Source organism: Gouania willdenowi, chromosome 15 (genome assembly GCF_900634775.1).
Source record: "Gouania willdenowi chromosome 15, fGouWil2.1, whole genome shotgun sequence".
NCBI lineage: Eukaryota > Metazoa > Chordata > Actinopteri > Blenniiformes > Gobiesocidae > Gouania > Gouania willdenowi.
Window position 1 is genome coordinate 27,868,967 of NC_041058.1, and position 13,367 is coordinate 27,882,333.

General features: G+C 36.8%; 1 protein-coding gene across 2 annotated transcripts in view; it reads right to left on the reverse strand.

The window, feature by feature from the left end:
* The window catches only part of galm (galactose mutarotase), a 40,448-nt gene extending 27,828 nt beyond the window's left edge, over positions 1-12,620 (reverse strand). The window contains exons 1-2 of one of the 2 annotated variants that reach the window (XM_028467696.1): positions 12,495-12,594; positions 2,100-2,294 (exon numbers count right to left, since the gene is read on the reverse strand). In XM_028467696.1, the coding sequence (XP_028323497.1) occupies positions 2,100-2,286 (187 nt within the window). In that variant the 5' untranslated portion in view covers positions 2,287-2,294; positions 12,495-12,594. Of the gene's footprint in view, positions 1-2,099; positions 2,308-12,494 lie in introns of both variants that reach the window. The other variant, XM_028467695.1, reaches the window with a different exon arrangement.
* Between the last annotated feature and the right edge of the window lie 747 nt (positions 12,621-13,367).

A 13,367-nucleotide genomic window follows, 5' to 3' on the forward strand; every position in this document is an offset into this window, starting at 1 on the left:
GTCGGCATTTAAGAAGTGGAGCTGTCCTAATTTTTTTGATTGGAATAATTACTTCCTTCCAGCCCCTCGTCCTGGTGTTTCAGAGTGAAGAGAGCGACCAGACTCTCCCTCTGAGGACATGGATGTACCATGCCCTGATCACGACTACTGCTCCTCTGCTGAGCTGGGTGCATTGGACTATGCCCTCGGTGTTAAAGAGGAGATCCAGGCAGAGAACGCTGCACTTCGGTGACAGATGGAGATGGCCATAAGCAAAAAGTTTGACTTGGAATGGTGTGCTGCTTCAGATGAGGAGATTAGATGTTATACAAGGTAAGAAATGCTAGCAAAACATAGCTTTTGCACCTAGCTAACCATAAAACAAGAGGAACAACTCTGAATAAATGGGAAAAAAACACTGCAGTTTACTCTTTGACTAGTGTTCTCAAATTTGACGTCTCACGACATGAAAACAGCCATCGTTACCTAATCACATCGCTAGGCAATCGCCTCGTTGAACTGGAAATTCTATCTCGGTCTTCACTCAAAGTTGAGGGCATTTCTCAGCAATTTTTAGGTACGATTAAAAAAAAAGAAAAACATTAGATTAATTAATCACAAAGCATAATTAATTAATCGCACCATTTTTTTTTAATCTCTCGACAGGACTAGTTAAAACTAGGCTGGGCTCTAGTTGGATATTTTTTCTCAAAATGGCGATAGACGATTTAAATCTTGATATTTCCAAGTCATGTCTTATCAAAAAAAATAGAAAGGCTAGGTTTAAATTTGCTGATAAAAAATGCCACGTCGGCACATTAACAAGCAGCTGCACAATATCTGACACTTTTGCCTTTTTCTCCTAAGAGGGACAGCATGTGAGAGTGAGTGAGGGTAGGTCTGGGTTAGGATGCCTCAGCAAACCATCCAACAGTGTTTTTCATGCTGTTTTGAGAAGTAGTGAAAGCAGCAACTCCTAAAACAAGTATGGTATTTTAATAGAAAATAAGCTATAAAACAAAAATATAGTGTGGTATTTTAATACAAAATAAGCTATAAAACAAAAATATTTATTGACATTGGCGATATTGTAATTTTCCAAAATTACAAATTCGATATATCTTGAATCTCGATATATTGCAGAGGCCTAGTTAAAACCTTGTTATTCTGGTTGCTTCAAACAACCATGCACACCTGCCCCTCTTCACAGTCATTTGAAATTTGTATGACTTTTTTCTTTGTTACATTAATTCACTGCGGTGCTTCTGTCAGTCAGAGCAAATGAAGAAACCTTTTCAGGGTTGCGGGGTCTGCTGGGGCCTATCTTCAGATTTCTTAGGGCACGAGGCAGCAGGAAAAACCCCATCAGTTATTGTAATTTGGAAATGTTATGTCATGGGGGTGGGGGTCGGTGGCGAGGTGCACTGGGTCCTCAGAAGTGTAGAATTAAAGAATAATGCCTCAAATCTGTAAAGCGCTTTGAAAGTCTATGATAAAGCCCTATACAAAATCCAATGCATTATTATTATTACTTCCCTCTGTTTACGGCAATTATCATTATACTTAAGCTGGATGCTATATCACCCACTTTAATTTCTCCACGCTAGTCACCAGACTGGCTTAACTGATTACACAACACAATATGCACAACTATAACATTACATTTACTTTCACCTTAAACAGTCGACTCTTCCCCCACCCCTCCTATTTTACTCCCCTGACTCCCTTTTCCCTGTTCATTTCCCCCTCACCTAGGTGTAACAATGTCCTCTCTTTTTATATTCTCCCTTTAATAAAGTGTTTCTTACCCTTCCTTAGGGAGGGCTGGTGATGGTCACAATTATGCAATAAAATAAATTCATTTATTTAATTGCAATAACAAAACAGGCAATACTGTCGTAAAAATCACTACACTTCATGTAGTGTTAACCTCCGACAGCATGTGTAGACAAAGTAAAAAAAAGGAAATGTTATGATCTTAAAACATGTCTCACACGCACACATGTACAGTGAATGTTGAAGCACGAACAAATTGGGGCTTAGTATAGAATTTATAAAGCTTCGCTGTACTATTTGAAGTAACTTATTCTTTGAAATAATGAACAGAAATCTTCCCGTACCATCCAGGTCATCATAGCCCAAGACTATATCCTTCATCTGGCCGTCATTTCCTCTGCAGGATAAGCTTCTTATAATAGCACCCAGGGTAAGAACTTCCATCTGCACATCGGAGGAATTGAGAACCCACAGGTCAACAGGTCCAATGCCAGGTGCTTGTCCCCACTCTTGATGACTTACAAAAGTCATTTTGAGCCCTGCAATTGAAAACTGGATCAAAAAACAACAATGCAATATTATTAGGCTGAAGCACAGCAGTGGTCGAGGTCAGGAAATTTTATGCAATTCTGAGCAAATGATAAAATGGACTTTATTTATATAGCACCTTTATGACAAAATAGTTCAAAAGGCCTTTACAATATCAGCTCATTCACACACCAGTGGGACAGAGCTGCCATGCAAGGCGCAATAGTTAGCCATCGGGAGCAATTTAGGGTTCAGTGTCTGGCCCAATGACACAGACAGGTATTGCTTTGGGATCAACCCACAACATCTTGATCAGAAGACGACCCCTCTTCCTACACTATACCATAGTATAGTGTAAGAAGATGAAGTTAATTAGGAAGACAACTCTTTGGTATATTATGGAAATCTTCAAAAATACACTATCTGATTAAATAAAATCATAATAGACCAAAACATATTTTGAGAAGTTTATTCCAGAGCGCAAACATAAAAAAAGGTACACATGAAGAGTAGGGGTGTGAATCACCAGCTTCATCACAACATGATACGATGTCGATACGTTTGGATGACGATACGGTTTGCCGATATTACAAAGTCTGTCAGGATACAATTTCCATTCGATTCAGAAGCATGTGATCGATATGTGCCATCCCACACAATCATTTACATGTATATCAATTCCCAAAAAACAACTGAAATATGATTTGACCATTTTATTTCTAAGGTCTTTCAGGTATCAGACATTAAAAAAAACAATATAAACACCATTCTCACCTTTAACCAAGTGTTAGACTTTGAACTGTGCGAGTGATAAAAAAGAAAAAAATATCTATTAGTTTTATTTAAATTACTACAGTGCAATACGTTTTTAATAATACTAAAATATGGCTTTAAAAACAGTTGATTTCACTGTAACAAACTGTAACCAGATGGGGAAAAAGTGTTACTGGCATGTTATTAATAATATTTTAACATTGACATGTTAATGATGCCACACTGTTATATAACTAAGTATAAAAATGTATTTTAAGGGGCATATGATGAATTTGTGTAAAACAAAAATAATTACATGGTTCATTTGTTTGATTTGGTTTTAAAACACAATAACCAAAGAACAAAGGGTACACAGATAATGCTATATGGTTTTGATACAATCTTTTCTTCTTTAATAAAGAATAATAAATATCTCAAGTGGATTTCTGACACTTGTTATTCAGTAGTCCTGTTTATTTATATGAACAGTCGCCGTTTGTTGGGGGGAAGTTAGTATAAATCATTAACCCATTTACAAGCACTGACCGGAATCCGTGTACCTTTTGTTCTTTGGTTATTTAATTTCGAAACCAAATTTAAAAAAAAACAGGTTGTTTTATTGACTTAAAAGCAGAAACAGAAAAACAGGAATACAGAAAAACCAAACAAGCAGTGTTTTTCTGTTTTAAATTTAAATCTGGTTCTGTTTGCGTGATATTTGGATATTTACAGGGAAACTAGGATGAGAAAGGATGTTATGTAAAACATGCACATATGTGGAACCAAAGGTGGTGTAATGAATCTAGGTGCTCCTCGTTTCTTATGATCAACTTGTGTGTGTGTTGACGGCTGCTGTTAGCAGTATTTATAACGTGCACAATAAACATTTTACTGCCCTCAAAAAAGCTGTAAAAATTTTTTTGCAAAAAGTGTCAAATCGTAAAAGTTCGAACATCTATTGATACTCACACCAGCCTCACAGTCGATAGTTAGTCACCAGTTCATTTGGATGCTATTTGGGTGATTCTCATGAAATTTTCGTTTCATTGAGTTACGACATGAAATTTTAAAAAGACAAGAATAAACACATTTTTTTTTAGGCATTATTAACAAGGTCTTAAGTGTTTGTGGGCAGTAATTTTAAAATATTTACTGACAATTTAGCACCTTTTAAAACATTACCACAATGGTCTCAAAACGTCAAGATAATTAGAAAAAAAGAATACATTTTCAATTTTTTTAAGTGTGATTATTGACAGTCCTGCACAGTTACTTGAAACTCTGACATGAAATATATATATGTATTTAAATGAACACTTTTATGTCATTTAGACTGATTTCTCTCATTACCGCAACACCTTCCACAATCTTCAATCTAACAGTTTTGTTATTTCAATGAAACCTATAAATATTTTCAAAATGATTTTATAAACCTTGAAAGGCAAAAAGTATATATTATGCACACCCATTTTAAAACGCCTACTAGATTTCTATTCATTAAAATGACATTAAATCAACACCTGTTGCGGTAATGTACATGGGTTTCGGTAATGAGGTTCAAAATTTTCGGTGGTAAATATACTGTATGTAGTAAACTAAGATTGATGTATCTTAAAAATATTTTATAGTTGAACAGATTGGATACAGGTATGAGCAATTACATGACATACATGAACAAAATGCAGTACATTACACAAAAATACAGCATTAGAACATATGCTATAAATACATTTTTCTAAGTCACTGATAAGTGGCTGTCCATTATACCTAAAAATTCTCAACAACATAATACTAACTAAAAACTAATTTATTTACTTCCTGTCACATTCTATTTACAACTTCTAATTCAACTGTTTTACATATGCTTTTTGTGTACTTTGCCAAGACCTCAGGCAACACACAGAAGTGACAAGCTGAAGAAGTGCAGGTCGTGGCTCTGGGATGAAAGCTTTAATGTCAGCAAAGTAATACCAGACCAGAAATTAATTATCATTAATGTAGCATTAGCATTTATGTAGCAATAACCTAGCATTAGCTTAGTTAACCTAGCATTAGTCTAGTTAACCTAGCATTAGGGTAATATTAGCATTAGCCTAACAATAAAAGTGCTCAGGGGGTCAAATGCATGATGGTATAATAATATATTAACAAAAGCAATCACAATAGGGTCCTTCTGGCCTTCGGACTCTAATAATTAGGGATGTAACGATTCACTCAACTCCCGATACGATTCTCTCACAATTTATTCTACAAAATGGGACTGTAGTCAAATGATGACTGAAAAACATTCCTTTATTCTTTTTGGGAAAAAAAAAAACAAAACTAGAAAATACTGTATTATTTTCATTTTATTTTTCATTGTCAAAAGAATCCCTTGATAAACTTTTCAAAACAATGCAATTTAACTAAAAATAAATCTTGAATGAAACAAAGGAATAATACAAATGAAGAAGAAACCTATTAATTTAAATTCTGGTTCTATAGTAAACAATGCAAAACTGCATAATAGTTATTTTTCTTTTTAAAAGTGCAACTGAAAATGTATTTTGTGCCTTAACAATTGGACTTAAAAAAAAAAAAAAGTCATTGCACTGATTTAAGTCAGATATTTGTTTGGACCAGCAGAGGGCGCTGGTAACCCAGTGGTCGGTTGGCATGCAGAAATTCTTGCAGTGAAGAAGAGATGCTATGCTAGCAGACAGAACTAATAGAAAAACGTGACTTTTATAGATATTCACATAATATTACAGATATTCTTCGGTGCTAAACGGACAAGGAATCATTTATGAACATCTTTAAGAGTAGATGGCGGCCAGAAACAAAGTAGTAGCAGATTCCGCCCGCTGTGTACACTGCTGAACAAGAGAAGGGATAAAAAAAATTTTTTTTTTAAAAAGTACTGCGATTCCACTGTGCTTGGTAATAGTTCTTTCACCTTCTGACTATCGAACATTTGTCAGGATCATTATCATTATTTAAAAATTTATACCTGGACAAACTTAAAGTTGCCTTAATATAGAGCATTTTTGCAGTCAGTAAAGACAGTTTGAAGTCTTTATTGTGAGGTCAGGATTCTGATGGCCTGGGGCATAAAACTGTTGCGGGACTGACCAGTTCTGGGTGTGATGCCGAGGAACACGTGCCAAACTCGAAGCCCAGGGGTCAAATCCAGCCCTTGAGAGCATCGACTGTGGCCCGCAGGATAAAGTGGGAATTACAGAAAGCATGAATCATTGTGTAGAACCAAGTAATTCAGTTGTAGATATCTCAGCCCTTCCAAATACATAAATTCAATGAATGTCCACAAAACTTGCCAGGGCTCAGAGTTTTCCCATGCTTATATCGCATGGTGGCAGTCTTTTTGATCACAGATTGTTGAAAAACAAAGCTTTATCTTTTCCAAAATGTATAAAAATTATTCAACATTTTTCCTTTAAATTGAATAAAATATAGTTACAAACTCAAGGAAATTAAAAGATTAGATATTGTTTGTAACTTCCATTACATTGAATTTACAAGGCAGAATAATGTTAAAATTGCCTAAAATTTGCAGCCCACTCGAGATCAAACTGGTCCATGTTTGGCCCCTGAACTAAACTATGACAACCCCTCCTGTGGAACCTCTTCCCAAATAAAAGGACCACATGATGAATGAGCTTCTCTGCCATCCTCACCACTCACTGCAGACCTCCTGTCTGAAGCTGCTGAAGCAGAGGAACATACAGCTTGATGGTTCCCCAGTAGAATGTAGTGGACATCCCACACATTAGGTTCAGATGCTGCTGGGTTTACTAGACCATAGATGAAGTGTGTAATGACCAGTCCAGATGATCTGTTAACTGCACCCTCAGCCTATTTGTGGTGTTGACCACCTCTACAGCCCTGCTGTCAATGCTGAGTGGAGTGTGATAGGCTGATATCTGACCAATGAGTCTTGCCCTTATTCATCTCATATTCTATTCCTGCTTTTTCCTGTACAGGGTCGCAGGGGATGCTGGAGCCAATCCCAGCAGTCATGGGGCGAAAGGCAGTGAAATTCCTGCTGGATAGATACGGGGTGCAGAACGTAAAAACTTGACAATGACATTCTGAACATTGAACTCATTTTTCATTCACTTTAGACAAATTCATGTAAAACAGAATGTTTTATGTCATTGTAAAAATGTGTAAACAAAATTTAAATATAAATGGTAAATCTAAATGTTAATTCTAAATTTAAGGGCCTGTACTACGAATCTGAATTCCCTCTGATCCACTAATTTACAGGATTTTTTGGTGTGTCCTATACTACGATGCTTCCTTCCAGACTAATTCACCATGGTAACTTAGGGTGAACACCTAATATGGTCGGGACCAGTTTTAGCGGTGTAAAAGATCTGAGCAAGTACTACAGTCCCGCCTTCTGACCAATCAATTCTCTTGTAAAATGAACTGTCTATTGTTAGAAGATCCTGGTTGGTGGAGATCTGACAGCTGCATTTAGGAAAGAAAGATTATTAATGGATAAATGCAATCTTTTTGTTTACCGTTGACTCCCTTTAGGAAAAGCTTTACCTCTGATGGACTGATCTACAGTCAGCTGTAGATGAAGGAATGATCTGTCCGTATCGTAGACAAACAAGCAGTGAATGAGGCACGCTGTTCATTCATTCCTACATACACTACATCCTATAGTGACACTGTCAGCAGGAACAAACACTGCTCTCATCCCAGTGTGTGAGTGATAAATTGAGGACTAAGTGAATAAAATGTGTGTGCTGTAATAAATTGAAACTGATCAGGGGGCAGTTCATTATCATCTCATGGATTAATATTGGATAATCTCACACTTTTACACATTAACAGTGTCAGCAGCTTCCTGCCTGTGTTCCTTAGTTCCTGCTTTTTCTGCAGCAACATTGTTGTTTTTGGTCTGAATTATGGATTTTAATTCTGCATATCTTTAAAGAATTGTTTATCAATTGTAAAGTAAATTGCTCTACACAGTGTCTATGTGTTTGTGATTGGTCTGACACTGTAATCTCCACCCCTGTCACAGGAACGTGCATGCAGCCTGTCTGAAATCACCTGGGTTAAATTAGCGAGTTTATATTGTGCTTCGTAGTCCAGCTTCTGTCTGATGGAGAATGCTAAGTTAGGTGAATCCCGCTAACGGAGATAAATCCAGGCTTCCCTTATCTCACTTAGTAGTACAGGCCCTAAATGTTAAATCTAAATGTTTAATGGGTTGCAGAGTGTAAAGACAAATGTTTCAAGAAATTATTCAAGGTTGGCTGGTCAACGCCTGTCAAAATTGAACAACAACAACAATAATGACAAAAAGTAAATAAATACAAAATAAATGTAATAAATATTGTAAATGCACCAGATATAATATTACATTTGATTAATGATTGCCAATAGATAATGATCTTGGGATGAAAGTTGGATTTAGAGAAACTTAACTAATTTTTTGCTTGTAAACTTATAAACAGTTACAGTAACTGACCTTTTACATCTACTAGGATGTTCGTTGTTCCAATGTTTTCTTCCTGGTAACACACTGCACTTTCTATATTGTGTATAGATTTGCCTTATGGAATCATATAGTGTTTGATCTTGTAATTATTTTAATATTATAAATGCAAATTTAAATAAAAACTGATTAAATATAATAAATAAACCAAGCCTGCTCTGAGCTCCTTCAAAAGCTCCAAAATTACATCACTGGGTAAACCTTATGGGTCATAAAAAGACAATCTCTAACTCGTGTTTACTGTAATTTTTTTTTTTTTTTTTTTTTTTTTTTTACAAGTGAACATTCATGAAATCATGCCTGCAAAGAAGAAACATATCCCCACAGTGCCACCTGCTGGTCATCTTTGTAACTCAGTTCGTGCTTGCTGGTCGCGAGCATCAGCCTAATTTCATGTCGAAATAAAAAATTACCCAAAAAAGGATCTTTATGTAGTTTCGTACGGCTTTTTAATGATCTCTCACCCTCTGTAATAGCCCATGAGCCCGCTTTATTTCTCTCTCCCTCTATGCTTTTATTCTGACACGATCACTTCCGAATATCGGCTGAAAAAAAAAAAAAAAAAAGCCAGACCACGTGACCTTGTGGGTCTGGGTATCATTGGATAATCCTTAATTCATCTGTGAACCAAAATAAAAGAACTGTTTGTTTTAGGGTTTTCTTGTTTTTTGTATGGAAAGGAGTGGTCCAAGGAAGAGCGTATGCTTACATACGCGGTTACTAGGACCAGCGGTGCTAGGAACCCTATTGTAATTGTAAGGATTTTCATTATGTTTCCCCGGTAAAAGTGGTGGTGCAGGCTAAACCGCGAATGGTAGGGCAATGCCCTTTGGGGGGGTGGGTCCAGACACCCCGCGTACATTGGACACAAAAACTCACATGTCTGCCAGCAGATGGCGCAATAACCAATGTCAACGCGTTTTGGCCTATAACTCCCACACCATTTGTTGCACATTCAAAAACTTCATATCCACAGATTTCTTGAATAGCACTGAAATACCTGGGCTAGGCCACGCCCATTTCCGCCTGGACTTCTGTTGGAGCAAAACCGCAAAAACTGGACAATCTAGTTTTTCAAACTGCTCCTTGGGGTTTTGTCCAATCAGCGTGAAACTTGGCACACAGAGTCTTCAGTTGGACCTGATCTAAAGTTGATAAAACAATTTTGTTCGGGTAAAATATGCGCAAATTAATGAGTAAAATTTTCTAGCTAGCTATAAAATCGCGAACTGGTGCATATCTCGGTCAAAAGAAATGCTAACACCAAATCTGAGCTCCGAGGGGGCACTGCAATTATGAGAAATTTATATGTCTTAAAATGGCACGACCAATTTTTACTAAATTTGGTGGGAATGACCTCGGGTCGCTCCTGGGACTGTATCTCGAAGTTAATTGCGATTGGTCAAAGTGGGCGTGGCTTATTACTACACAACATAAATAAACAAACCTTTATTTCAGCTGATGTATTATGGTAAGGGCTGTGAAATTAACAGGGTAACCATAGAAGAGCACACAGATCACCCATACCAAAAACTGCACCACTAGGTGGCGCTATAATGGATGCAAATGCATTTTGGCCTGTAACTTTCACATTTTAAATCATATCTTCCAAAAATTCCTATCCACGCTCACCACAAGCCCGTCATCCTTCGTGACATACTTCCACAAACTCCGCAAAACCTGGGAGCCGAGTAGCACAGGAAGGCTTGGCCCCCCTTCAATGCTTGCAGTTCTAGTTTCATGTTGAAATTAAAAATTACCAAAAATGGATCTTGACGTAGCTTTTTAATGATCTATCACCCTCTGTGATAGATCCTGTGCCTGCTTTGTATATTCTCTCTCCCTCTGTGCTTTTATTCTGACACAATCACTTCCGCATGTCGGCTGAATAAAAAGCCAGACCACGACCTTGTGTCATGTGACTTCGTTTTTCGTTTCAGAGTTGAGAATGGAACAAGGAAACAGCTGATTTTTTTTATTTTCAATTCTAAAAGGAAAAGGAGAAAAGGACACACGACAATCGAAAAATGCTAGTTCGTTTTATGGTTTTTTAATTAAAATGGTAAAATGGTTTTCTTGTTTTTTGTTTGAAAAGGAGATTTGGCATGCGTTCCCCAGGATCAAACCCAGAACTGCTCAGTCCTGCAACAGTTTTATGCCCCAGGCCATCAGAATCCTGACCTCACAATAAAGGCTTCAATCTGTCTTTACTGACTGCAAAAATGCCCTTATTAGTGCAACTTTAAGTTAGTCCAGGTATAAAAATTTTAATAATAATGATAATGATCCAGTTCTGCTCCAATGAGCAGAACTGGATGACGAGTTGGCCGAAACATGTCGACCTTTTCACTTTTGAGTGATGAATCGAACAACAGAAAAAGAATTTGTCATCCTGGCTCGACTCTATGATGAGGCTACTATGTAGGTCACTACACGATTTATGGCGATGCCAACATGCAACGTGGGAAATGCTGAACTTCTGTATGAAAAGCTGAGTGAAGCACTGAGATAGGGGAACTGCAGTTGTGTTGATGTGTGTTGTAGTTTGCATTTAATCATAACTTTATATTTTGTCTGAATGTTTTTCCTGTTTGCAATAGAAAAAGAGACATCCCATCGGAGAACCTGATAGCCTTTAACTCTGATAATGCAAGTGTCATGAAAGGCAGACAACCTCGGCTGCATTTGTCACCTCGTACAGCTGGCCACTGGCTGTGGCATCAGAGCAGCCCAGGTACCAGTCAAAGACATCCTAGTGGGGATATACACCCACTTTGATAAAAGGTAAATGCATATAAATGAAATAGGCATGCAGTTGATATTCTTATAAACACAAATACATTTCCAATCTCCAACAAAATTGTTTGTTCTTTCAGTGCAAAACGCTGTGAAATATACAAAGACTGTTGAAAGATGCAAAGTCAGCAACAATTCGATATAATACATTATTAGCAAATGACTAACTCCACGAGTAAGCATGAGAAAGTATAAGAAAATATGGAATGTAAATAAAATGTAAATGTGTAGTTTAAAGACAAGCAAAGTAAAATTAACTGTAAATACGCAATGTGTTGACTTGTATGTTAAATTCAAAAAAAAAAATCTGCTTTATATACTCATTTTCATTTAGGCTTTATTATAACGTGGGAATGCTCACAGCATTTCAATGTCAACGAAGGTAGGTCGACCACATTTTATAGTCATCCAACTGTGTTTATTAAGTGCTTGACAAGTGGGTATTTTAGATTTCTTGTCAACCGTCTTAAAATATATGGGATACTGTAGCTGGGTTGGGGCGGTTCGTAGCGGACACCAGAAAAGTTCCCTTATTTTCAAATCTAAAATTTGACAGGTATGCACGAGCGTCAGCATAATTTCATGTCGAAATAAAAAATGTATCTTTAAGTAGCTTTTATAAGGCTTTTTAATGATCTATCACCCTCTGTGATAGATCATGTGCCTATTTTATATTCTCTCCCCCTCTATGCTTTTATTCTGACACGATCACTTCCGCATGTCGGCTGAAAAAGAAGCCAGACCACGTAACCTCGTGTCACGTGACTCGTTTCAGAGTTCAGAATGGAAACAGCTGATTTTCTATTTTCATTTCTAAAAGGGTAAAGGATAAACGGCAACTGCTGTTTTTCAGTTATCAATTGTAAAAGAGAAAAGGACACACAACAATCTTGTTTTATTGTTTGAAAAGGAGAGGAAGAAAAACCGTTCTTTTATTTTGGTTCACAGATGAATTATCCAATAATACCCAGACTATTGAAAGTATCAGATCTCAGTTTCCGTTTCTGTGCACTCACGTGCGTGCTAAACCTCCAGCAAAAAAAACCTTCTTTAACCCAATTCTTATCGTCTTAAAATCAGCATCACTACCATAGCGCCGTGCTTTCATTATTATTTCATTTCACGATATACAGTTAATCATTTTTACCTCTTTCCTCGCGTGGCTTTTTCTCCTTGGCTCCTCGCTTTGCCGAGCAACAATATAAACAACGTAGGTTCCGTGCCGTTCTCTCGGTACTTCCGTGTCTTCTTCGTTGGTGTTTTATAGCGGTTGGCTCCACTTTCAGGAACCGGTGTCACGTGTCGTTTCTTTTTCTTTTTCTTTTTTATTGAACAATTTCAAATTTATAAACACCTGATGAGGATAAAATCTCAGCTTGTTACAACTTCAGAAGCGAGAACAGAATGAAAACAAACATTTCAACCAAAAGGGGGTACAAGGCATTATAAATTATAAAATACAATATTAATCGGAGCATAGACACAGAGGAGATCAGGGCCAAACTCAGCAGCATATGGGCAGTCAGTAAACAAATGCACATAAACATCCACATACAACAGCTTTTCTGCAAAGTCAGTCTTCCGTATGTAATGTATTGTTACTTTTTTTTCCAACAAATTATATTTTCCAATTAAAAGATTTGGTAACATAGGTAATGATTTGTTGTATGGTATATAGTTACGTATCAACTGGATTAATGGTAAAGGAATTGATTTACATATTTTGTTAAATTATCTTTGAGAGCAATTTGAATAATATTTTCCTATGAAATCTGCATAACTCAAAAATGAACCATTATCATCCATCAAGTCGGTCACAAAAACTATGTCACGTTCAAAGCAATTATCGATAAAAACTGATTTCCTGCCAATAGTAATTACTCTGTTGTTCCATATGGTCAAATTGTGAGGGGAAAAGTTGTTGGAAAATACCATCTTGGAAAAAATAAGAGCTTGTTTATGGAAATCGGACAACTTTGTAGGAATTCTGTTCACATCAAAGTCACGCTTCAAAACAAAA